This window comes from Alexandromys fortis, unplaced genomic scaffold (assembly GCF_014885135.2).
Source record: "Alexandromys fortis isolate MF-2015 unplaced genomic scaffold, M_Fortis_MF-2015_v1.1 scaffold_0, whole genome shotgun sequence".
NCBI lineage: Eukaryota > Metazoa > Chordata > Mammalia > Rodentia > Cricetidae > Alexandromys > Alexandromys fortis.
This window is the reverse complement of record NW_026067949.1, coordinates 4,232,587-4,259,183: the sequence shown is the minus strand read 5'-3', so window position 1 is coordinate 4,259,183 and position 26,597 is coordinate 4,232,587. Positions and strand designations below refer to the sequence as shown.

The 26,597-nt window shown below is 44.8% G+C and overlaps 1 protein-coding gene across 3 annotated transcripts in view; it reads right to left on the bottom strand.

Annotated features, from left to right (window-relative positions):
- The window catches only part of C1qtnf7 (C1q and TNF related 7), a 98,925-nt gene extending 75,797 nt beyond the window's left edge, over positions 1-23,128 (bottom strand). Inside the window, exon 1 of one of the 3 annotated variants that reach the window (XM_050150215.1) lies at positions 22,538-23,128. Coding sequence is in view for 1 of the 3 variants with exons in the window: in XM_050150214.1 (XP_050006171.1) it covers positions 22,538-22,550 (13 nt within the window). In the remaining 2 variants the exon portion in view is untranslated. The remainder of the gene's footprint in view (positions 1-22,537) is intronic. The other 2 variants (XM_050150216.1, XM_050150214.1) reach the window with 2 other exon arrangements.
- Between the last annotated feature and the right edge of the window lie 3,469 nt (positions 23,129-26,597).

Genomic DNA, 26,597 nt, shown 5'->3' with positions numbered 1-26,597 from the left:
TGTTTAATGATGCAAAGATGTGTTGCATTCTTTTATGTTGTATTTGTTTACTTCTCTGAAGCTGTGTTGCTGTTCCTGTCTAAAACTTCCGATTGGTCTAATAAAGAGCTGAAAGGCCAAGAGCAAAGCAAGGCAAGAATAGGCGGGGCTGCCAGGCAGAGAGAATAAATAGAGGAGAAATTTTGGAGGAAAAAGACCTAGGAGCAAGAAAACAACCAGAGGAGGGTGTGAGGGGCTGCAACCCAGCCACACAGCCAGCTGTGGAGCAAGAGTGAAAGTAAGAAAAGAAAAAAGCCCCGGGGGCAGAAGTTTAATGGGATAATTTAAATTAAGGAAATTTGGCCAGAAATAAACCAAGATAAGGGTGGGTATTTATAAGTAATATAAGCCTCTAATTGTGATTTATTTGGGAGCTGGGTGGCAGGCCCCCAAAAGAGTAAAAAAAGGAAAAATCAATAAGACAACCAACAGGGTGCTCTGTGGAAGGAGGGTTACCGTGTTCTGTGTCATTCCCAAGCACAGAACTAAGATGAGTTTGTAGCAGTTCCAGAGAGTCTGATTTACATATTCTGGAGGACAGTATGCTAAATGAAATAAGCCAGAAGCAGAAAGACAAACGCAGCATGTTCTCACTCGCATGCGGAGGATGAAACACTGACGACATGAAGTAGAGATTAGAATGGTGGCTAATGGAAGCTGGGAAGGGTGGAGGAGACGTGGGGGGCTGGGTAGGGAACACTGGCTAAAAGGTGAAACCTTCAGGTTGGAGAAATACATTCCAGTAGTCTATAGATCACTGGGGTAACTGCAGCTAATAGTTAATCATGTTTCAAAAAAAAAAAAAAAACTGTAAAAGAAAGTTCCGAATGTCCCCAATACAAAGCAACAATAAGTGTTTGAAGTAGTGTATCTGCCGGTGACTCTATGATCAATGTGCCTTATATACCTATTTGAAAATTTAAAATTACTACCCACTATTCCTCATTCTCCCCTGGCTGGTATACATGACTATCAGATTATCATGTGTCAATTAAAAATAGAAAAGGCTGGGCTGGGGATGTGGTTCAGGTGGTAGCATGTTTACCCAGCGTTAGGACGGCCTGGGTTCCATCCTGAGCACTTCAGCTGGGTGTGGAGGCACATGCCTGCAGTCCCACCACGAAAAAGGTAGAAGCAGGAGGATCCAAGTTAAAGGTCATCCTCAGCTGAGGATGTAAGTTCTCAAAACAAAATGAAGCTAGGTAAAACCAAGCTAAAAAATAAATTTAAAATTCAGTTAAAGAATCTGCCTTCATTGGAAAAATATTTTCTTAATTTAATGCTGAAATATGCAAATGGGTTATGTCGTATCTTGGAAAGGTTTAAAGATTTGAGATCTTCATCTTTTCAAAGAAAAATATAACTTTGCAAGGGTCCTGTGTTTCCATTGACACATCGTCCTCTTTAGCCTAACACTGGTAGGCCTTAGATAGAAGCCTACTTGGGACTTCATCGCAGACCTGCTGGGCGGGGTTATAGTGGATGATTTTATGTAGACAACCACTCCTCATCTGTCACAGGTGCTAAATCTTCAAATTCACCCTTGGTTAACAAATCTGTAATCCCCACAAGGATGCTCATGGTGCTTTGCTAGTCATTTTATTTGTAAGTGTGCTTGGCTGAGGCAAAGATGATGACATTTTGTCTTCTGTGCTCAATCTGCCTGTTGTAAATGACTGTTCTTCTTCCTTCCCCCCTAGTGAATTTAGTGTTAAATTTATGACATTTCTTTTACTTTATAGTCCTGTTGTTTAAAACAGAAAGGCAGGAGCGAGAGCTAAATGGTTAAGAGCATGGTCTGCTCTTCTAGAGGACCTGAGTTCAATTCCCAGCACCCACATAATAGCTCACAAATGTCTGTAACTTTAATCCCAAGGACACGACACTCTCTTCTGGTTTCTAAGGGCACAGTATACACGCGGTACACAGACATACGTGCATGCAAACCCTCATACATGTAAAATAATAATAAATAAAACGATCACGAAAATGAAACAAACAGCTTGCTATCAGTATTCTTAAGTGCGGGAAGGCTGTGTGTTACAGAGGAAACTGTCTTAGGTTAACTTTGCTCATGCACAAGATACAGTGCTCTTGGCATGAAGTTCAAAGTTAATGATTCAACAGGGCATGGAAAAGGTGATCTAAACATAAACACAGTCAAGACGAGGTATTATAATGAGCAGTTGCTAAAGCTGCGATGAAGACTTTTAGGAACAGCAGCAGGAGCTCATCGGCGTCTCAGGGCTCCAGCTCAACACCACTGGTGATTGTGCGTCCTTCACTACAGTAGGCCGTGAGAACGGACTGTGTCCGGCAGTGTGGGTAAATGAGTCCTTTGTAGACAGGCCTCATGATTCACAGATTCCGCAGTTGCCAGCTCACCTGTTGGCAATGGTTTAAAAGACTTACGGGTTGCCAGCTCACCTGTTGGCAATGGTTTAAAAGACTTACGGGCTACTTTTGCCCACAGAAAGGAACTCTCAACGCCTGAATACCTGCTGCAGCCTCAGAGCTCTGGTTACTCAGATTGCTCAAATGGGGGCCTTTGCAGGCCTTTTCCAAGAATAGACGATTCCTGTTAGTCCTGCCAGACCTTTGACAGATGAGGCCAAAGCTGAGGACATTAGGGTTGTTGGAGCAGAGGACATTGGGACTTCTGGAATGGGGGAGGCACTGCCAGCCTATATCTACCCCTACCTGGACAGGGGTGGCACCGTCACCTGACCTCCCAGCTTTGTGCACGGTGACCAACCTTTTCCTTTGCCTTCAGAGTCTGGGAATGGGCATTACTGCTTGCTTGGCCTTACCATGCAGCTGGAGGAAAGAGTCATTCTTTGGCAGGAATGGAAGCCTGTTCTGACTAGACCCCTGGGCCTAGAAATCAGACCCTGTGATGATTGGCCACGAAGAGTTCTCACCCAGGTGCCAGGGACCCTGCCAGGGCTTTTAGAAGTTCGAATGATAACCTGTAAATTATCTTCAATGCTAAAATTTATTGTTCAATTCCACAATTCAGTTTCTTACACTAACATTGTTTTTGACAGTCTAGTTTTGTCTGTAGGTAGATTTACTATAGGCATGGGGCTGTGGTAGAGCACTTCCTTTTTTTAATTTTTATTTATTTATTAAAGATTTCTGTCTCTTCCCCACCACCGCCTCCCATTTCCCTCCCCCTCCCCTAGTCAAGTCCCCCTCCCTCGTCAGCCCAAAGAGCAATCAAGTTTCCCTGCCCTGTGGGAAGTCCAAGGACCACCCACCTCCATCCAGGCCTAGTAAGGTGAGCATCCAAACTGCCTAGGCTCCCACAAAGCCAGTTCGTGCAGTAGGAACAAAAACCCATTGCCATTGTTCTTGAGGTCTCAGTAGTCCTCATTGTCCGCTATGTTCAGCGAGTCCGGTTTTATCCCAGGCTTTTTCAGATCCAGGCCAGCTGGCCTTGGTGAGTTCTTGATAGAACATTCCCATTGTCTCAGTGTGTGGGTGCACCCCTTGCAGTCCTGAGATCCTTGTTTGTGCTCTCTCTCCTTCTGCTCCTGATTTGAACCTTGAGATTTCTATCTGGTGCTCCAATGTGGGCCTCTGTCTCTGTCTCCTTTCATCACCTGATGAAGGTTAATATTCCTGAGGATGCCTATATGTTTTTCTTTGGGTTCTCCTTATTTAGCTTCTCTAGGATCACTAATTATAGGCTCAATGTCCTTTATATTGAGTGAGTACATCCCATGTTCCTCTTTTTGGGTCTGGCTTACCTCACTCAGTATAGGGTAGAGCACTTTCTTAAAGGTGTCTGAGACTGCCTTGCTTGGAGGCAGGAAGGGGCTGGGATACTGTCAGGAGCCATTTCCCCCCTAAAAATTACAGGAACCATCACCCTAGGGAGTCTGCAGAGAACCCCACACCCATAATTATGTTCTATTGACAAAATCTGCCCCACACCCAATTAACTGTTTATCTGTTAGCGGAACCCGCCTCACATTCCAGCTATCCAGGGAACTAGGTGTGGCAACTTGTGACCTCCTGGCCTACGTGACCTGGACCACGCGGCAAGATCCCGTGCCCTGCCCCCCATTCCTTACCATATATAAACTGTAACCCGTCCCTAATAAACTGGAGGCTTTGACAAATCTGCTTGGCCTCCTTCTTCTGTCTTAGCTCATTCCCTTCCAGGTAGCGCCCCTCCGTGACCCTGGAATAACTGATTGCAGGGTGGGTTACAAACCCCTAGACTGAGTAACCCACCCAACGCAATCGACAGGATACCATGTGCCCCACAATGCCCTACAGAGGTCTATGTAAGGAAGAATCATGCACACTCAAAGTTGGTAACATCAGTCTGTTTTGACTCATTTCTACCCACTATATCATCGGAGATCCCTTCTCCCTCAGTCTTTCTTCTAGGGCCAACAACATAGTATAGGCCTGGTGTAGAATTAAAACATGAGACTCCTTGTTTAAAAAACCACAGAAATCTTTCTTCTTTGTTCTCTGGTCTCTCTCAGTTGGTCTAGGTGTTTTCGAATCATTCCATGTGACTCCCTTGTGAGTGAGGATGTGAGTGAGGATACTGAGTAAGGCAAGTAGCTGGTGACCTCTGAGTTCTCAGGAATCCCACCAGATCCATTTGCTTTTCCTGCCTGGCTTTGTCCATATTGAGTTCTGACCCTGCTCACTCCTATGTCAACTCCCTGGTTTGAGTAAGATGCTGTTATAGCTGCAGGCTCCCTGGACCCTTGTGTTTCTATTGCTGTTCAGAGATGAGCATACTTGCCCAAGGTCATATGGCTAAGAGTGAACTCAGGTTCAATTCTTGTCCCCTAGCATAGCCTTCTTGAAATTTTATAACCTTTAAGCAGCGTGAAAGAAACTTTCAGGCCTGGCTAGGTTGTTTCCTATCTCTAGATTGCTGGGATAACAACCTGAATCCAATGGGGCCTCGTGTGTAGGCATGAGCCATCGGAGGGTAAGGCAGATGTCTGCAGAAAGCCGGTCCTCAAGGAGCAGCAGCGTTCGAGTGAGGCTTCACATATTGTTTCTGCACGGGGACCCATAATTTAAATTTCTGTCCTACTGCGTTGGAGGAGAGATCTCATTTTTCCTTCACTCTGTTGTTCCCTCACCACCATCTCTCTGTTTGCCGAGGCCCACATGTGTGTTGCGCGGGGCCTCCTGGATTGCGTGTTCTCCCCTGGAAGACTTCCTGGCATCCACTCAATGTACTGATGCCATTTCCACATCAAAGGCCGAGGGGATTTTGACCCTTCAGCAGGAGACACATTAGGCCCAGCTCAGGCCATTGACTCATCGGCAGCACTTCCCTGCACCCAGGGCAGAGAACAGCAGAGCCAACTGGACACCCCGAGCCTCACACAGTCTGACCTCCAGAGAGCTCGGGCATGATGAGGGAGGGCCTCCATCTGGCCGCAGACTGCCGTCCCTCCCCTCTGCACTTCAGTGGCTTCGTCTCCCACACTCTGCTCCCCATATGTCTTTCCCTCACACCAAAGCCTTTGATGACTTCCCATTCCCTTCAGAAGAAAGTCAGAATCGCCTCTCCTCCATTTCCATCCTTTCCCAATCCAAATCCTTGTCTAATCTCTTGCTTTCATCTTGCTATTTTTCTTCCAGAACATTCCTTTCTGACTAAACAGAGCTACTTTTAAGAAGTAGCTCTCATAGAAGATAGCATGGACAAGCCTCTCCTTCCTTGTTGCTGATGATAGGTGGGTTTCCTCGTTCTCTTACAACCCGGTCCACCCTTTTCTTCTGTGACAATCGTGCCTCATTTTCCCTAGTTGCAAACTGGGTCTTTTTTATAGATTTATTTATTTATTATATATACTGTATTCTGCACCAGACCTCATTACACATGGTTGTGAGCCACCATGTGGTTGCTGGGAATTGAACTCAGGACCTTTGGAAGAACAGGAAATGCTCCTAACCTCTGAGCCATCTCTCCAGCCCCCCAAAGTGGGTCTTGACAGTGATTAAGTGCATGCATCAGTCTTCCACAAAAACTCCCACCACAACCAACTGTTGACACCTGCTGTCCCGGCTGCCCCTGGCTGTGAATACTGCGATGTATCCTACCAGAGCTTTATAATCGTGGGAGACTTTAGCCTCCAGGGTCAGGGTTTAGCGACTCATCGAACAGTTTCTGTCGTGGTTGTTGTTACCTTCCAAGATGTATTCATTCATGGACTCAAGCACATTTTGAACAACTAGAGACATCTGGCTCAATCTCAAGCATATATTGGTTGTGTTATATATTTTTTCCATCTCCCACAGCTTGTCTTTCGGTAAGAGGGCAATAACAACCAACTGGGTGCTGAGCTAGTATTTTCCCCCAGAATTAGCCCCTCGTAGTTGGCAGGAGAGAGGAAAAGTAGGTATTGGCTGACAACTTTTGCAATAAACTGTGGTTTTCTGGACAGCAGCCATGGCCAAATTGCCAAAAACTCTCTGGACCAATTTGGTCTGAGACACGTTTCCTATCTGAGTTGGTTGTATTTATGGGTATGTGACAAGTCTTCTTTCAAATTCTCGCTAGAATAATTTTTGAAAAAAAAAACCATGGAAATGTGAGCTGAAAAAAATGCTTAGCTAATCTGTGCTTTATTGGACATTTTGGCCTTTTTTCTATCTGAACTGAACAGTCAAAGTTATAGCCTTATTAAAATTTATTCTCAAGGAACCTAAATTTATCTTGGAATGAAGCTGCAAGTCAGTTTCCCCCTTTCAACGTGACATTAAAGTGTTTTTCTTTTTATTAAAGCCATATAAAGTGCCATTTACTCCTTCAAGGGGATATTGCATCAGCCTTTCTTCTGGGGAGGAAGTGGCGTTTTGCTCATTTCCCTCTCGTTGCAAAGAAGAACTCCTAATCTCGCATTGTGCAGACCAAAGGAGGGCATCTCGCTGTCAAGCATTATGCAGCTATTTGGAGCAAATGTTATGTTTTTATTAGGTTTAATTCTCTTCAGAGTTAATAGACCAGAAATCAAAGCCCTGTGGCTCACAGACACCTGGAGGCATTAGCAGGCAACGGGGGGCTTGCAAATGGACACTAATCAGTTTTCAGAGCAATCAAAGGACACCGAGACTGGCTTTCCTCAAGAGGAGGTGGCCAAATGAGCTGGCACACATGATGCTTTGGCAGGCAGAAGTCAGCAAGGGCTCCTTGTTCAGGGAGTAGGAAGGAGCAGATGGCGGAGATGAATGGTGTTTGGCACATTCAGCTCTAGCCAACCCTGACTGCCCAGACCTGAGGGAGCAACATTTCCTGATTAGTGACAGTTATGGGCAATTCCTATTCTGGCCGCTCCTCCACCACCATCTTAGGCATCTGTGTCAATGAGAGCAAAGACCCCACACCCCTCCACTTCTCTCTGAAGTGATTTGGACCTGAAGAGATGACTACAGACTTGGTGATATCTTCTCCTTCGTTCAGAGATTCTGGTGTCTGTCAGATTCTTTAGGGCACAGTTATCATCTTTTTTGCAGATTATGAAATGAACACATAGCTTTGCAGGAATGAAGGCTGGGCTTTACATCCAGAGTATCAGGGTCAAAACCAGTGGGCTTGAGAGGGTCACAGCGACCCAGGCTTGCGTCTTAGTTTGGCTTCTACTGACTTCAGGCAAATTCTTGTTCTCAATGAGTCCTGTTGACTCATCTGAAATGTTTTCTTTCTGTGTTAAATGGAGGGTGGGCCTTTCGTGGGAAGCTTGTGATGATAAAGGAGAGGTAATGAAGTGGCTATGCTTGAGCAGTTTCACAAACAGCAATTAAAGAGAAATCTATGATGAGGTGTGAAGTGGGGACCCACCTAATCAAGAGACTCTGCTACCTCTAGTGGATGGAAGCAAACAGCTTCTCACTATTTAAAAAATATCTCATAAACTTAACGTGATTTGGTTTGATTTACTCTGGCTCAAATATGCTTAGGTCTGACATATTCTAAAAGTCAGTTGCATTCCAAAACTAGATTCTGTTGCTTTTGCTACTTTCTCAAGCCTCCTTCCTTTCTGCCCACCATGCTGGCTGGAGAATTAGACTGTCTATGCTGTAGACATAGAAGTCCCCACACGTGCCTTCCATGACCCTGGCCATTCAAAGCCGGATATTAAAGTTCAGTTTGCAAATATATGGCCAGCATAGTCAGAATCACAAATAGGGTCCAGCGGGGGCTGAAGAATAGTCAATGTCCTTGAATCAAGGCCTTAGGAACTCAACAGCTATACCATTGGCTGTCACTTTCTGTAAGACGGTGATTCTTCACAAAGACTGCACGCGGAAGTCATGGGAGAGCTCTACAAAACTATACACAACTTGGGTCCACCCTCAGAGCTCTGACGGTTGTGGGGATAGCCTGCACGTTAAGGGGTTTCTGAGGCTCCCTCTCTATGAGTTAAGGTGCAGCCAGCTTTGAGACCGCCTGAAATGCCCGTATCCTTCAGTCACACAGTATTGTTACCTGCTGCTTGCCAAAGGTTTATCTTCTAGTCTGTTCCCAATGGTGGAGACAGGATTTTAACAGTAGTGATGATTTATTTATTCAGCCCCTTACTGTTTCACCGAAACCCTGCTACTGGTGGTCTCTGTCTGGACTGAGTGTTTGCAGGCCCTTGGCATCTTGTTAAAGAATCGAAGAAGCACACACAATTAATTCGTGCAGTATTGAGGGGTTTCAGTCAGGAGTGAAGTGAAAGTACAGACAGAACAAATAGCAAGGGAACTTAAAGCTCAAATATGTACTCAAAGCCACTGATGACTGCCAGGGGTGTCTTTGTTTGGCTCCAGACGGAAAAGTTAGTGCTGGGGGCAGAATATGGGTGATTTCCGTGTTGATTGATAGATTTGCTTTATGTAAGCCATTGGACATGTTTTTCCAAAGATGCATCTAATTTTAATCTTGTGTAATTATGCGTATGTAATCATACGCCGATTTTGCATAGGCCTAAGATGATAAACAGGTTTTTTTTTCCTCCCTAAATGTTTATTTTGAGGATAGAGTTTTCCTTCCTGCACAAGCAGCCTGAACTAGTCTAGGCTGGATTGGCCCACTGCCCTTAGCTTCAAGATGTGTTTTGCTAAGTGTTGTTGGGGGCTCTAGGTTGAAGTGACTGGTTTGCTCTGGGGAAGGGAGGAATGTTGTTCAAAGCAGGTAGAGTCCTCGGTGGCTAGGGCACTGTCAGAAGAGTGATGTGTGCCTGTGGCTCAAACCAATTTGTGGCTGGGTTGCTAGTCACCCCTGTGCTTACCTGCTGTAGCCATATAGTGAATCTGATGTATACCCCATCTTCACGTTTTACAAAGAGATGCAAAGTAAAAATTAACTCACCAATGATACCACCTAGAAAATGAAAGCCAGCCTTCAAGTTGATGGCCTTTTGGATTAAACACCACTATTATCAGTAAAGCTTGCAAGTCCCACTGGAATGAAAAATTCAGCTTGAATGGGTTCCACAGGGAGACTGATAGAGTAGAAATGAGGAAGGAGGAAGCTCAGGGTGGCCATGGAGGAAATTCAGAAGAACTGCCCTTCCCTCTTTCCTTTATCTGATTCTTCCCTCCTGAAGCCAGCCCCTGCAGCTGGAACCTGCTAACCAGCAGAAGCTGAGGAGCCAAGAATTGCAAGTCTCCTTTCCCAACACCATAGCAACAGCATCAACATAAATTGTCCTCACCAGAAGCTTTGTGTTTACTATAGAGAACAACCGTCTAAACAGGGTTTGCGGGAGGCTCCGACACGGTGACGATCTGGATGTTCAGCAAGAGATTAATGGATTGCTGAAAACAGAACGAAGAAATGGGGAAAAACATGTGCCCCAAAAGCAGGGCTGAGTAAAGGCAAAAGGAGAATTCATTTCCTCTCCTTTGGCCCTTCACCCTCCACACACCAGAGAATACATGCTTGGGCTGCCAGGAAGCGAGATTTCACGCTCAATCATTCTAACTAGACTGGTTCTTTCGGTTCACATATTTTATTTCTTCTCCTTGTCATGGCTCTGATTTTGTGTTTCCATTTCAGTTGTTTATTCTGCACATGTCTTCCCCCGTTGGCTAAAATCACATACAAAAAGACCAACTGGTATTTATGGAATTTTTGCTAAAATCCGGGTCCTGTGCGAGGAACCTCGGTTATCTAGGGACACAGACATTGCAGGAGATAAAAAGCACAAATAAGAACTTCGGACTAGAGGGGTGCACGGAGAAGCTGCCCGAAGGAACCGGGAAAAGAGCGGACTTGGAGAGAAAGGAGCGGGGAACAGCAAGAGAATGTGGGACAAGAGGGGGAAAAGGAAACCAGAGGTTGAAAGGCTGGCAGGGTTCAGAGAAGAGAGCAGGAAGAAAGCCTCGCTGAAGCAGCCGTCTGAGTCAAGGACCTGGTTAAGGGCTAGAAAATGCCGGAAGCAAAGACCTGTATTTTGAGATCTTTATTTTGTTTACAGCCATCTTAAGATATTCACCTTTGCAGGGAAAGTTCCGGACCTAGGACATTAGCCTAGTGAGACCTGCAGGCACCAGGCTTTTAGAAACAATCAGCATTTCCTTTGTTAGTCAACAATCACAGACTCTCGGTATTTACCTCTCAGCTAGGGATGTCTCCAGGCCAGATTTCCAGCAGACCTGACACCCCTCCCTTCCCACTTGCCTGGATGGTATATAACAGCTTCTGAGGAATAATAAACTGCGGTTTGATCAGAAATACTGTCTTGTCCTCATTTCCGTGTCTCTTGTGCCTTTCCATTCCTCTTCCTCCTCTAGGTTTATCAGGGACCACCGTTCGTATCCCGCTGGCCGGGATAAGAAAGGAGGGAGATGAAGGTGCGGTTGAGTCACCGCAGAAGAACGAATGGACATGGAGACTGAAATTGCCGCGAGTAGATGGTCACCACTGTCTGCCTCTGCGGGAGTGGGCAGTCAATTCACATGTATCCCGTTGAGTCGCAAGACAAAGGGTGTGAAAATACAGCTCCATCGGCCAACAGATTATGTATTCATGTATGTGGTTGCTGCTTCCGACTGATGTAAGGCTTCAGGTCTCGCGGGGGGGGGGGGCAGATGTGTAGTGTGAACTTTATAACAGTGTTGCAGGATAGAAAGGGAGTCTGCGGGCTACTGGCGCTTTCCTGTTGCATGAGTGTATGCTGCGCCATCTTCTGTAGCTGGGAACATCTGCATATGTGATATGCCGAATCAGGACACACTGCTGAGTGGCAGATGCTCCTGGGATTTCCCACACAGCAGGAAAACAGTTTTAAAATATTTCTATATGGTTGCCAGTTGAGCCATAGGACAGTTCTGTTTCTGTAGGTCAAACATGTTACAATTACTTGTGCGTGTGTGCATTCGTGTGTATTTGTTTCTCAGTGTGTCTTTGTGCACATGTGTGTGGGGCCATGCGTGTTGTTCCTCAGGAGCTACCCACCTTGCTTTCTGAAACAGATTGTTCTGCTGGTCTGAAACTCACTCACCTACTAGGCCAGCCTGACAGGCCAATGCGCCCAAGGATCTGCTTCAGTTACCTTCTTCGGGCTGGTTTACAAGCATTTGCCACCATGTCTGTTTTTTCCTGTGAGTTGTGGAATTGGACTCAGGTTCTCATGCGTGCTCATCAAGCACTTTGCTGAATGAGTCATCTCCCCTGCCCAGGAAAATTTTATTAAAAAATTTAGACATAAAGGTTTCATTAAACCTTAATACCAGCGGAGGTGCTTAGTCTTCCCACAACTTGATAAGCCATGCATGCTTTATTGACACCCATGGGAGGCCTGCTCTTTTCTGAATAGACACAGAGGAGCTGATTGAAGGAGGAGGCAGAGAGGAGGGGAGGGAGAAATGGGAGAAGGGGAGGGAGGGGAAAATGTGGTTGGGATATAAAATAAATAAGTAAATTAAAAAATATAATAAAAGACCTGAACATCTGGCTCTTAGGCCATATTTTCCTTGGACATCATCCCCAGAGCACGTGGACCCTGCCTGCTTCAGTTAGAGCACTCAGTCCTCACTCTCTGGGGTCTGCATTTGTGTGTGGTTACTGCTTGTTTACTCTTGTGGATCTATGCCTATGACTGCTGATTCAATGTATTGTCCAGAACTATGCTAATGTCTTATTACTAGTGTATTTTTGAGAAATGGTTATATTTTCTTTCATAGACAGAAGCATCAGGGAAGGTGTGTTGAATTGTATATGCAAATAGCAAGCACGAATTATCCCAAATCAGACATACATATACCCCATTCTTTATGGAGATTAACAGTCTAAAACCCACTTCAAAACCTCACAGAGCACTGGCCTGTGTATATTATGGGTTTTTAAAACTATACATACATATTTTTAATAATGTTTAATTCATGCATTAGGTACAGTAAGAGGTTAAGAGGATTTATAGCAATCGACAATGTAGAACAATTAAATTGTAATAAAATTTTGCACTTTGGGATCAGAATTGAGTAAACTAGGATTACTTGGAGGTATACACTGTGAAGTGAGAACACTCAGTTTGACTGCTGGAAAGGCCACTAAATGACTAGCGGGTGGGTAATATATACAGAGTGGATACTCTGGACAAGGACCAATCGGCGTTCCAGGAAGGGAGAGTACAAAATTCCGTGAGGTTTTACATACCTCTGAATGGTTTATAAATTAAAAGTTTCCATGACTGCTGAATGGGGCTGGTCTACAATGAAGCCATAGAAAGTGAGACAGACTGTGGATAAAAGCGATATGACATGATGAGAGCTAGCCAAGGCTAGCCCCCCCCCCCTAGAATGTGCTTGTCATTTTGCCCTCACAACACATGAAAGTATGGTCAGCTTGGTTGAAATTATCTTTCTTGACATCTTTACACTCACACCAGTCTCTTCTCTGCATCCCTGGTGTGCTTGCTTTCCTCTTGCTTGTATTTTGTTTGTATTCATTAAATTAAATGTTAATTTGTCCAAAGAGAATATATGAACCATAGCAAGGGGGCCAAGGTGAAATGATCAAGCTTGTCTAAAGAACGAGGCTCCCCCAGTAACTCATCTGTGGTTTACCTTCCAGTCTGCACACTTTTTCTTACATAGTGAACCAGGGGGATAGGTAGATATTGGCCCCATTTTCAAGGAGGAACAGTGGCTCAGATGGGTCAAATGACTTACACAGCATCATAGAGCAGGGGAAAGTCAGTGTTGAGGCTGCCATACCAAAAGATCATAACCCCAGATTCTTAATTTATGATTAATAATTAGTTAATTAAGGAAAGAAAAAACCAATTCGAATACGGATGAAAGCAAGGTTTGTTAGAACCATTGTAAGAAACAGAATGTTTTAGTTGAATTTTTTACTGGTGGTCTTGTTGGTGCAAATTTAGCATTAATAGAAGAAGGACCTTTGTGTCACAGAGCTTAACAGCTCCCCAGGACTGTAGGTGCCAGACAATAACCTAAGTGGTGGTTAGGGTCACAGCAAGAAACATCTGGCTTTCCATGTAATCTTGCTCTTTTTTGCTAGCTCAAAATCAGGGATGAGATTCCTTTGTTTTTCCCGGGGGAAAGCCTTCAGGTAGCCTCTGTTCTTCAGGAGTTAGAGACGGAGGGTTTGATTTGCTGTGTATACTGATTATCAGTCTGACAGGATCTGGGGTCACTCACCTCGGGATAAGCATACAGGGACTCTTGTGAGGAACACTTTGGCTAGGATAACTGAGTTCAGAAGACGCACTCCTAAAGTAGGCCCCATTCTCTGGACTTGGGTCCTGAACTGAGCAAAAGAGAAGAAGCTCTCTGGGCATACGCAATTGTACAGATACGACAGGAGCTGTTGCTTCAAGCTCTAGCTGTCTTGGCTTCCCAGCTGTGACTGCCTGTAAGACTAAAGAAACTCCTCCTCCTTAAGTTGTTTTCATCAGGATACTGGTGTCATAGTAACAGGGAAAATAGGAACTATGACGGGAGAGTGGAGGTCATTTGGAACTTGGGGTCAGGCCTGGATTCCATATCAAGGGAGAACACACATACATCCTTAGTAAGCCACAAAACACAGGGAGACATTCTTTCCATAAATGGAGACCCTGGAGAGGTGGGGAAGACAGGCAGAGGAGAGAGGACTTTCCCCTGCTGTGTAAGAAGGCAGAATAAGGACAGTCTTAAGCCCTCGGTAAAATGGCAGATTCTGATAAAATGACCTTTCTAATGATTTGTGCAGTTTCACACAAGGGGTGATTTTACTAGGCATCAGGATTTGTTCCTGCTGCTATTAAAGCTTAAAGTAAAGTCTGTATCTTGGGTGGAGTTTAAAAGTCCATTCGGATAGCATTAACTCTTGACTGCAGGGGCACTGAGTATTCCAGGACCTCGTAGGTAAATTCCTTTAAGAAACAAGGGTTTTGCATTCTATCTTCAGACTACATTGGGATCATATGACCCTGCAGTTCCTTGTAGGTCATAAAGTGGGTTGATAGGATTCGTTAATGGAAGTGGACTCAGAGTCCTCAGACCCCAGTTAGTCAAGGGCCGCTTTAGGGACAGAGGGCTGGCTACTCACGAGTCCGGGATTTCTAGAGGAGAGTGGAAGGCAGGGAGGTGACAAGTTGAGTGCTCAAGGGAGAGATGCTTAAAGCTCCCGCTGCAATACCCTTTGTGTTATTCCAGGATGCTGGAGACGGGCAGTTTACAAGTGAAGAACACTAACTTCCGGAGCCTGGGGAGTCTCAGACCAAAAAGCCCTTATCTAGGAAGGGCCGTGATGGTGACTGGTCTTATTTGAGAAATCAGCATGTCATGAGTGCATCCACGCAATGGAACTCACCACAAGGAAGCCCTGTGCAAAGGGCATCTGTACACTCATGTCAGGAGCCATTTCCCCCCTAACAATCATTACAGAGACCATCACTCTAGGGAGTCTGCAGAGAACCTCACACCCATAGTTATGTTCTATTGACAAAACCTGCCCCTCACCCAATTAACTGCTAATCTTAGCGGAACCCGCCTCACATTCCAGCTATCCAGGGAACCAGGTGTGGCCACTTGTGACTTCTGGCCTGTCTGTCCGAGTGTAGCCTGGCCTACGTGACCGGAACCACGCGGCGAGATCCCTTGCCCTGCCCCCCATTCCTTACCATATATAAACTGTAACCTGTCCCTAATAAACTGAGGCTTTGACATATTTTCTTGGTTTCTTTCTTCTGTCTTAGCTCACTCCCTTCCAGGTAGCGCCCCTCCGAGACCCTGGAGTAACTGGATTGCGGGTGGGTTACAACCCCTAGACTGAGTAGCCCCCCCAAAGCAATCCACACACTCAAGACCTGGAGTCCCCATGACTAATTCCTCCCATTAAGCTCCACCTCCCAATACCATTGCCTGGGATTTCAGTTTCCAGTCCCTACTGTTGGGAAACACACTGCAAACATAGCCTTCCCTAAACCCACACCCAGAAGCACGCTGCTCTTTATTGTAGAGGGAACAAAGAAAGAGCAGTGATTCTGGAAGGTGATTACTTAATGCCTCAGTAAACAAGTTCAGGCCAGACCAGGTTAATGTTAAACTAGAGTTCACAATGGAATGAAATAGAAATCACTCCATAAAGTCTTATACAAATAAATTAATGTAGGAAAACCACAACACTCTAAAAAAAGAAAAGTGCCCTAATTTAAGAGGATAAGCTGTTTGGAGGATGTTGGCCATTAGCAAGCAAATAGTGTTTTAATGACTGCTCTTGAGTTTTGTCTGAGACCATCTGGCAGCAATGTGTTTCAGGACGACAGGATCAGCCCTGGCTTTGCGTTACCGGTAGGGTGCGGAGGCTCAGAACTGCATCAGTTGGCGCTGCTCTGTAGTTAGTTGTTCTCTTCTCCTGAGTCAGAGGCAGACGAGAGAGGAATGGATGAGAGTTTGCTCTCTTTACCAACTCTGCGTTGGACAATATCCTTTACCTTGTTGCCCTCTTTTCAACAGGACTGGATCCTCCGTCTGCCGCCACACAGGTGAACTATGAAACTGGGTAATACGCTGCTTTGGGTGCATCTTACCAAATAAAATATAAGCTCGATAGTGACAGAAGATCTCCGCTGAACATGCATTTTAAGGACTGGAGAGATGGCTCAGTGGTTAGGAACACTGACTGTTTTCTAGAGTATCAGGGTTCCATTCTTAGCACCCGCATAGCTGCTTACAACTATCTGAAACTCCAGTACCAAGGAACCCAATGATCTCTTTTGGTTCCTGAGGCCCTAGGCATGCACTTGGTGCACAGACATACAACCGGGTAAAACATTTATACATATAAAACAAAATAATAAACATTTCATTTTAATTGGAGATAGTCAGTTATAACATGCGTGCAAACGCCTACTCCATGGGCTGGAGAGACGGCTCACTTGGTCCTGTGCCTGCCATGCAAACGTCCAGTCCCCATCCATGCTTTAAAATCTGGAAATGATGCTGAGTGAGCATTGTGACATGAGCTTGGAATCCCAAAGCTGAAGAGGCTGAAGCGGATCATGGGGTTTAGTGGCCACTTAGTCTAGCCTACTTTCACAGACGAACAAAAGGTGGGTGTCTCCTGAGGAACAGTTTCCACATTGTCTGGCTTCCGTATGCATATGCACATGGATGCAAACAACACACACACACGTGCACATGCACACGTATGCTACCTCAAGGTCTTTGGCAACTTTCTCTTGCCTAAAAACAAGGGTAATGTGGTCACCGTAGGTACACAGTGCTGACAGTGTAGCAGGCACGTAACTAAAGGAGACTGTTAAGATGAACATACTAGATACTTCCTCTGGTAGAAGCTTGAAACTTCGAAGAATTTGCTTTGTTAATTAGTGGGGTGCACATTTCCTGGGTGGTTATTTTCTACCTCGCAGGAAGACAATGGAACATCCTGAGCTGTTCATTTCTGTGCTGTTTGCCGTCTCCACCCGGTGTTTCAAGGGTGTTGGCGGATTCTCCTTGTCTCAAGAAAAGAGAAAATCCTGCCTTTCTTTTTAGAGAGTTCCAGTTTCGGACAACACCGAGCAATATTCCAAGCTGCAAAGGGAAAAGCCCATGTGTCTCCAACCCCATACAGAGAACTCCAGACAACTGAGTAAAGCTGGGAGCCGGGGAGCGAGAGAGGTGGTCCTCCCCAGGGAAGGGCACACCACTTAGTGTTCAGTGCCAGATGGTCAGCCTTAAAACATACACACAAGTAATGGCATATAAACACAACAGGTTGGATTTAGGAATATGTAGGTACATACAAATACATATACTCATACAACAACAGTTAATGAAAAAAGAGGTCATGAATTTGAAGGAGAGTGAGGAGCAGATGGGGGGACTTGGAGGGAGGAAAGGGAAAGGAAAATATGTAATTAAAATTGCAACATCAAGATTAAAAAAGACAAAAAAAATCATTAAAAAGAGATTCCCAGCTTCTAGGTATTTGTGTGGGAGGGGAAAATGAAGGGCTTTCGTGAGACATTTTCCCAGACCTGGCAGACTTGGGTTGAAGAATCTATGAGAAATCAATGTGTTTATCCAGCACGACTTACATCTCAGAGGCCAGAGCTGCCTAGTAATGCTCAGATACTGGGCTCTGTCATCTTTTCAATGATCCCCAGCACATAGCCAGGGTTTGGACGTGTGATCCAAACCGAGAAGAGCTGGTGTAACAGGTGTGATCGCGGATCTCCTGAGACCACTGTCTGATCCTGGTGCCTTAGGTGGTAGAGCCGGCAGCACCAGTAATTCCTGCAGCTCAAGCCCTGCTGGCGTGGATTCTTAGAATCGGATTTCAGTTGAATTAAAGAAAGTACAGGAATGCGACACTTCTTGCAGCCCTCTGCTCCTAAATTAAGATCTAGGCCTGCTCCGTTTGTAAGACATTGGGGAATCAAGGGGAATTAACTCCTGATCCCTGAATGCCATCACCTGGGTTGTCTCAGAGGCTCATAAAGCACCCCTGTGGGTAATACCATTCAAAATACTCCGAGAATGTGGTGTAAGCTGCGGTCAGAGTTTTCAGACACAGGGGAGTTTATTTTTGCAAAAGGCAGACAGCCAGGAAGAGGGACTTAAGTCCCTCTGGAAGGGATATATAAACTGAACACCCCCTCCCCATCATTGCGTGCCAATACCATTATTGTGTAATTGCTTTAGCTGTAAACTCATAAAACTTTTGTAGATCCAAAGGTTGTTTTGGAAATGTGCCTGCTTGATATGAGCTAAGAGTCTGGAACCCAGTGATCGAACAGGGAACAGTATAGTTAATGATTTCCATAAAAGTGCTTAGAATGGTATCTTCCTGAATACGGACTGGGAGGGCTCTCCTGGGTCAGTCAGCCCTTCCCACACTGCTGGTCCACCACACTGGAATTGCGCAGGAGGCCAACATGGGATGTGGATCTGGTGAGGTCTGAGGGATGCTATCTCAAAGACCAGGTCTGGACTGTGTAGATGGGGCCTTGTGAACTCCTCCCCATAACTTCTGCAAGCCGTTCAGCGCCGTGTCTTGCCTGGACACACCTAGCCTCCCAGCATGGTTCTCTCTCTGCTCTCATGACGTTACTTCCTTGTTTGCATTCATTTAGTGGTTATTCCATGAAGAACACCAAACTTTGTGACATGGCATTCAAGGCTTTTGGGGGTTACATCTTCCTAGGTGGTGCTCCCTGCGGCTGCACTTCGTTCTGTCAGGGCTGCCCTCCTGCCGCTCCTCAGTTCTCTCCTGTACTCAGTCTGTCCTCTCTGCCTGGAGTGCCCCACCCACCAGTCCTCACTCATAAGGATCTTGTGACATGCCACCTAATTGGAGGACTCTTTCCTGGCCAGGGCCAAGGCATCAGATGTACTTCAGCTTGAGATTCCCTCCTCCAGCACTTAGGCTCGGAAAGAGAGGGAGATTTTCTGAGTTTCTCTGCCTAGGTTTTCTCGCGTGAGGAACGAGTCTCCTGCTTCCACCTGTGGGCTGTAGGTTAGGACCGGGCTAGCCCTATTGGGAAGGATGGAGCAGGATTCTCTGCGCACAGCAGTAATTAAGGAACGGGGCTTACTATTTTGACTATTCGGGTCTTCTTTTTAGAAGTTTCATTTAATTGGAGTCTCTCTTCCATTTCATGGTACAATTATTGAGTTTTGCATTTCAGATCTGTAGTACACATTTTATTTTCTCTCTTGAGGAGCCCCCGGAAGTGAGATAGCAGTTTCTGCTGACTTAGCATCCACACTCAGCTCCATTGGGTCCTCGGCCAGTAGATAGAAACAGACTTTTCCAGTGTTTAGTCGCTGACAGCATTTTTAGTTTTTTAGTTTTCTGCCCCTTTTCCATCTAAAAAAGTTGAAAATGGATTTTGTAACTCAATTTTCTTGGACCTGAGCATCTCAGTTGGGTTTCCAGAGAGGGCAGTTTGTGAAGTGGCCAATGGGAATTGGTACATTTCTATTAAGTCTTGGGAAGCCTCATGCAACTTAAGGACACTTGTTCTCAGCTCACTAGTCTTTTAACATGCATCCTTTTTTTTTTCTAAAAAAATAAAAAAGCTTCTTGGTCTAGTGACTTTGGAAAGCATTAGGTCTTCATTAGGAGCCACTCACGGAGAGCCAGAGGACTCGCTAACCAGGGAAAGGAGCAGAGGTCCTGCAGCAAAAGCAGCTCGGAATTGCTGATGACAGCTGACATTATCAAGGGGCCATGCCAGGTGCTCCGAGACAGGCAGGCCCACAGACCCTCTAAGACAATCCCCCAGAATGCCCTCCAGAAAACAGATACATTGCTATTTTCATCTAACCAGTGAAAACCCTGACATTTGAAAGGGTCCAAGTTCATACGCCAGGGTGAGGGCTGAGACTGATGTCAGCCATCTACAAAGTTAGAGCCAAATGCCCTGTTCCACATTCCCCAAGTCGCCTAACTAAGCAATATATTGAACTATCCTCTGACTAGTAGCCATGAAGCCAGTTACTTGGAACTCACTTTGGGAAGCAGTGTAAAATATTTCCCTGTTGGAGAGCTGGGGTGATCTTTTTGCCTCTATGCTGGGGTGCCCATCCTTTGGCTTTCTCGTGGTAAGGGGCTCAGCCTCCGAAGTCCATTTCAAAGGCTATTCCATAGGGATCTCTCTCTCTCTCTGACAGAAGCTGACTGTGGTACAAGGCATTTCTTGGTGATCTCGTGTTGTCTGCACTGCTGCTGACCGTGACATTGCCTTTAAAGCACATTGCTAAAGTGCCCGGCACACCGTGTGACCTCTGGAAAGACTTGTTGAACAAGATGGAGTTCTTCTTCTAGCCCTTAGACCTTTGACCCCTAAGCATGACTTGTCAAGTCTAGACGACTGACTTGAGACCCATTCTATAGCCTACAAACTTGGGTAAGCCTGCTTACACAGAAGAGGTCAGACAGGTAGCCACGGTCTCCTGGCAGTTCAATAGTTAACATTCTCTTCTCCCCATTCCTGGAAGTTTCTTTCTCCTAGATTCTGTAGCAAGGACACATTTAGGTCACCTTGGGTATCTCTCATCAAGACCCTTTGGGAGACAGCTCTGACTGGTTGCTTCTAAGGCACTGTCCATGTTTCAATACTCAGCTCACATGACTAAGCCCCAGATGAGTCAGCTGGCTTAGGGATTTTTGTTAGCTACCCTTATTGCCTTTGATTTCATCTTCACGGTGTGTGTGTGTGTGTGTGTGTGTGTGTGTGTAGGTGGGGGAAGGGACGTGTGGTGTGTATGTGTGTGTGTGTGTGTGCGCGCATGTGTGCATGCTCCTTGGGCTCTGGGGTGGGGCCTGGCAAGTTTGACTTCCAGAGATGCCGCCAGCCTCTGTGGAGCCTGTGATGGGAAACCACGTCATGCCATACTGCGCAGTTTTAGGCCGCACCCATCCCCAGGGCCCACTCAGGCGCCATGCAAGCGCTGGCCATCCAGCTCTCTCGCTGCCTGCGATGAGGTCATGGGTGGGGTACTGGAGACCCCCTCCAGATAGGGTGGGGGCTTCCTCTACTGTCCAGGGGTGGGCCCGAAGGACTAGAAAAGGGGGGATAGGTTTGCTTGTCTGATCTCCTGCTCCCTGGTAGTGGTCTGTAGGCTAGTGTGGATAGCACAGAGGTAGAAAAAAAATAGGGACGATATGGAATAGAGAAACCTATGGATTGGCAGTCGCGGGCTACTTGCTCCATTAGCAGTTTTGGGTCTAGGGACGTAGCTAACAAATAGTGCTCCTTGACCACCTTGCCAGGAGTAATAGAGGCTCCTCCTTGCTTTTATACAGTAATGCCTTTACTCCAATCTTAATCAACAAGACCTCAAGGCAAGGGAAGCCAGAGCAATTCTTATTATGTAACTAGACTTTGACACAGAAGGGAAAAAATAATAAGAAGGTAGAGGTTTTCTGGAGACAGTGACTGTGGCAGTAGCTCCCATTCTCTCCCAGGCCTAACTGCTTTAATTGCTATTATTTCTACACCGGGGAGAGGGTCTTGCACATAGAGGTTACCTAACCGCCTTAGGTTCCAGCCACGTAAGCTCAACAAAACCCACAGTTTTCCAACCTCTGCCTGAGATCACACATACACACACACACACACACACACACACACACACACACACACGTGTGTGCTCATGGAACGACGAGTTCTGCTAAAACTCTTAGCCTGCAAGATCCATCTTCTGATCTCAGTGAATATCTAGGGTGCGGTGGGGATTGCACCTGGAATTCTGCCTTGGAAAAACAGGAGCTCGCTGATAACAGAGTGTTTCTCCAGGAAACAGAAAGACGCACAGAATGTTCACAAACCTCCACCCCAAGATGCTTCTCAAAAGACCAACACATAGAAAAAATAACCAAAATAACAAAACAGAAACAAAGAGCTATCCGAAGGCACAACAGGCAAGTCAGTTACTCTGTGCAGATAACGACACCATCAGCCGGCTATGACTTAAGCTCAAATTGTCATGCCATGCTCAAATGTTTTTGTTTTGTTTATTTTTCTCCTCCAGGGAGATAAAGTTAATATTAGTAACATATTCTTAGATTCCTACATGAAACAGTCAAATGGTTTCCTTAACTGTACAGAAAGTAGTCCATAAACAATAAGTCACAGGAACCACGACTGAGAGACATTTTAGAATGTTACCACAGTCTAGAAGGTTTCCCGAGTTCTAAGACTCTCAGCTCTAGGAGCGAGTTGCGCATAAACAGATATTGAGATCTTGGCTATGCATTAGCCCACTGCCCACTGGATAGTCAATGCTCAAAATTTGGGGGTTTCAGAGAACCCCTCCCACCTTTTTTAGAGAAACAGCATTTTCATGCAAAGACGCCTGCCACACCAAGCAGAGTAGAGAGTCGGAGAGACCCTGCTGCTGAGACTCCCCAGCCTCTGATTTACCATTTGTTGACACTCTATCCGCACGTCCCCTCATCTCCTTACAAGTGGCTGTCTGTGGTTCTTCCTGCAAATTTTTTGATAAAGTCCAAACAGAAGAGGAAAAGAGAAAAGCTGTAATAAAAACCATAGCTTACCTCTCCTGGGCATTGCTGGGTTCAGACTTCTCCCCCAAACATGAGACTTCTGTGCTTTGGTTCTCCCATGAAGTTAGAAACCATTAACAAGTATTCAGAGCAGAAATGCGTTTACTACAGGAGCTGCTCCACAACAATGCAGAGACGTGCGGTGGTGAAAAGCAGAGGATGTGTGCGGAGCGCGGCGCTCATGCTGTCGGATGAAGTTCTGCAACCGTCTTTCTCAGTTTAAACAGCCTCCCACTCCTTCTCCCAGGCACTTGCCAACTTCTATAATTTAAAGCAACTGCGATCCTTCCCATAATACTCACATTTCAAAGAGTTTGCTATATACACTCGTTAGTCATGAGGAGGAGCAGGCAAGGTTCTTCTGCAAACCCCAGATGGAGGCAGATGCAGAGCGAAGGTCTCAGGTATCCGGAGGATTTTTCTATTCCGCAGCCATGGCTGGCTGTTAGCACCATGTGGATTCATATCACTGTAGCCTTTAGAGTGGGATCTAGAGACTGCCTGGCATCACTTCCCCGACACAACAAAAGCACTCAGGAAAGTTTATGCAGCAAACTTAGGAAAGGGGCTGAAGCAGTGGGATCGCGTCCCCGCGTCACTTTTACTAACAGGATTGTTTCTCTGTGACTTGCCCTTAATTGTCGCACTCAGTGTTTTCATGAAACAGGGAAATGCTTAAGATGATGTTCTTTACATTGGTCTTGTTTAAGCATTATTCCACATGTGTAGCATAAATCTAGAAAGGAACGTGCTTCACAAATTATGTCTATGCAATTGAATAAATCTTCTGACATTTTAGCCTGTAATCAGAATAAATCTTCTGGCATTTTAATTGGTGAATGTGTTGTGCATTTTATTATTCATTTCTCCCCACTGTCAACACACACACACACATACACACACACACACACACACATACACACACACACACACACATACACACACACACATACACACACACACACACACGGGAATTGAAATTATAGCCAACGTTTAAAGCACTGTTTAAATGTTGATTTAAAAATATTTTATGATATACATCAAAATAATTCTTGCTTAGTGCCTAAGTAGCCTGTGCTCAGTAAATACTGAATGGAGTAATGCTTATGTTTGTATCAATCAACAGTTTTGTCAACTTTGATCTACATGCACAATCCCCTTCAAAATGATCAATAGGTCACAGTGTGTAGAAATTAAAAGAGGTCAATGCATGGCTTTGACAGACAATGAATCACTGTGCAATAGAACCCCCTCAATGAATAGAAAACATCACATAACAAATCAACCATTCGAGAACGATCAGAAACATCGACATGGACACTTCCCATCAAGTATGCTCTCTGCACAGTTATAGGCAAAAAAGTCCTGGGATAGAACATCATTATTTCAAAGGCTATCAATCCTTCCCTTGTATTTTAGAGTTCATTCAAATAAGTATTACACAGTAGGCAGCATTTAAAATATTTTATAAAATATAAATAATAAGTACAAACAGAAATGTAAGCTTTCTATGCTGAGAATCAGAGGAATGATGGGGTCTCCTTTGCTTGGGTTTCTGCAAAGGAGTGGTCTCCAGGCATGGTGCACAATGTGGGGAACTTAACTCACATGCTGGAGCCACATTCCCTGTAGCCCTCAATATGCTGCCTTATTTTTAAAAAGTATGAATATAAAAGTGTAAATGCAAGTGTTTCAAAACAATGTATTTGCACATATGCTTAATATAAAGCAGTTATTTGATAAATATTAGTCAGGTGCCTTTCTGTGTATGAGGAATTTAGTAAGTCCTCTTACGATGTTTACCTCAGAAGCCAACACGACCATCCTGATCAATGCCAAAATTGGTGATAGACATGGATGATGTTCTATCACAACTTTAACTCAGTCTCATTACATGGGAATAGATGAGTGTGAGGGACTGGATACGGGGCTGGAAAGGCAACAATCCATGTCCCGAAGTGGCAAAGCCTTTGGTGATCTTGATAACAACAGTAACTTGGAAGGAAATGTATGCTAAATAGCTTTATGGTTCTAGAAGAAAGAGATGGGGGAAGACACATGTTATGTGGCAGGCAACAGTTGGCTGCAGTTGGCAAGGTGTTCCGAGGATGAGACCATGGGAAAGACATGTGTATGTTATAAACCCCAATGAAAGGAGAAGGGAAGAGCGTGCAGGGACCCTATTTTATGGTTTGAAGGAGTCTACCAATATCTTGATGGGCTAAAATGCCTGTTACAAAATTATATTGCTGTATACTCAGCAATGCCTTTCAAAAGTGGAAACAACCTCTTCTATTGGCAAGATGTGAAGTGCAGGCTTACGTGAGGGCATACACCCCAATATGCACCTCTCTGGTCAAGAGAAAAACTGGAATGGGGGGGTGGATATCAGGAGGAAGTGATGTTTGCAGCAGAGAGCCATGAACACAAGAATTTCCCAGTGGGCAGATTCAAGACTCTCTTTGGCCCATGAATGGTCAGGGCCCATGCTTGCTGCTTAGATAAACTAGGTATCAGTAATTGCTTCCTCTGATTTTACCCTATTGTGAATGAGAATTTTTATGGTAGTTATACTATTGCTGCTGTAACTTTGTATGGTGTGTGTGTGTGTAAGACAGAGAGAAAGAGACAGAGACAGAGAGACAGAGAGAGACACAGAGAGACAGTGAGAAAGAGAGACAGAAATGGGGAGAAAAAAAGAGGTGGGAAAAAAATTTGCTGATTTTGTTTATAGACCTTTGTTTAAGTGTCTAGATTTCTAGATTAAGACATGGACCAAACAAAAAGTATGGAGAGAATTTGATATGCAGGAAGTAAGACCTTTGATCTACATATAGTCATCAGTCAAAATTCTAGACATATTTAATATGTATATATATATGAGGTTGGAGGAAAATATATAACTATGAAACCATTACCACAATTTCGTAACAAACAATAATAATAAATAGTCATTTTTCAAATTTTTTTGTCTAATCTATCATCTATTATATATTATTAGTTATCTATTATGTCTATATCCATTTATTATGCCTATCATCTATTTATCTCTCTGTCATCTATCTATCTATCTATCTATCTATCTATCTATCTATCATCATCATCTATCTTTAATTACATTAATTCATTGTATTCTCCTAAAAGTCCTGCAAGGCAACACTAATATAATCCTTCTATGGCTGGACAACTTGAAGCACAGAGAGGCCAAGTGACTACTAGCTCATGGTCACAAACCTAGGGATTTGCACCGAGAGTGTCTGCTTTAAACAGTCTGTCCAAACTCTTGTGTGTTGCTGAGAAGTTTTCTCCAGGGCAAGTGAAGAAAACTTTTCTAGGCCATCCATTTCCTTAGCCTGATTGCTGGGTAGATATTTGTGATAAGTTTTGGTTTCTTCTGAAAACTTTTCTAAAACACAGCAGGTTGTTTTCACTTGGAAAGCCCACCTGCTCCTCTCTGAATGGAATTAGAATGTTCAGATCATTTCCATGTATTAAACTTTGTGCTCTGTTTTCATGGTTAACTTTTATCATCCTTGGCTTGCATGCTGCAAGCCAGCCAAGTTTCAAATGTTATTTTGAAACCCAGTGACTTTTCCTGGATGTCCTAATAAATCTCTGCTGAGTTCTATCAGTTACACACAACCTGAAGGAACAGGCTGGGAGGAGGTACAGCTCTTGTGAGGGAGCGTCATCTTTCCTTTGGGAGACGCTGTCAAGTTTGGAAATCAGAGATGAGATACATGATCTGTGTCTAGAAAGGTAGAGAAAGACCAGTCCCAGTGTCAAGGCGAAGACACTCAGGTGTGGCCCTTCCTTCATGTCAGCCTATGCACAGATGCTGACCTAATGCTCTCTGCTCTCGGGCACTAAGGACACAGAAGGTGCCACAGTCATTTCTGCGGTTTGCAGACTGTCACCCTACCTTTGTGCATTCTGATCTTGGAGAGAGGGATGGTTTAAATCTGGAATGACCACATAAGACTCATTTGCTATGTTTGTCCTCAAGAAAGTACTATAGTGTGGTGGTGGTGGGACCTTTACGGGGTGTAAC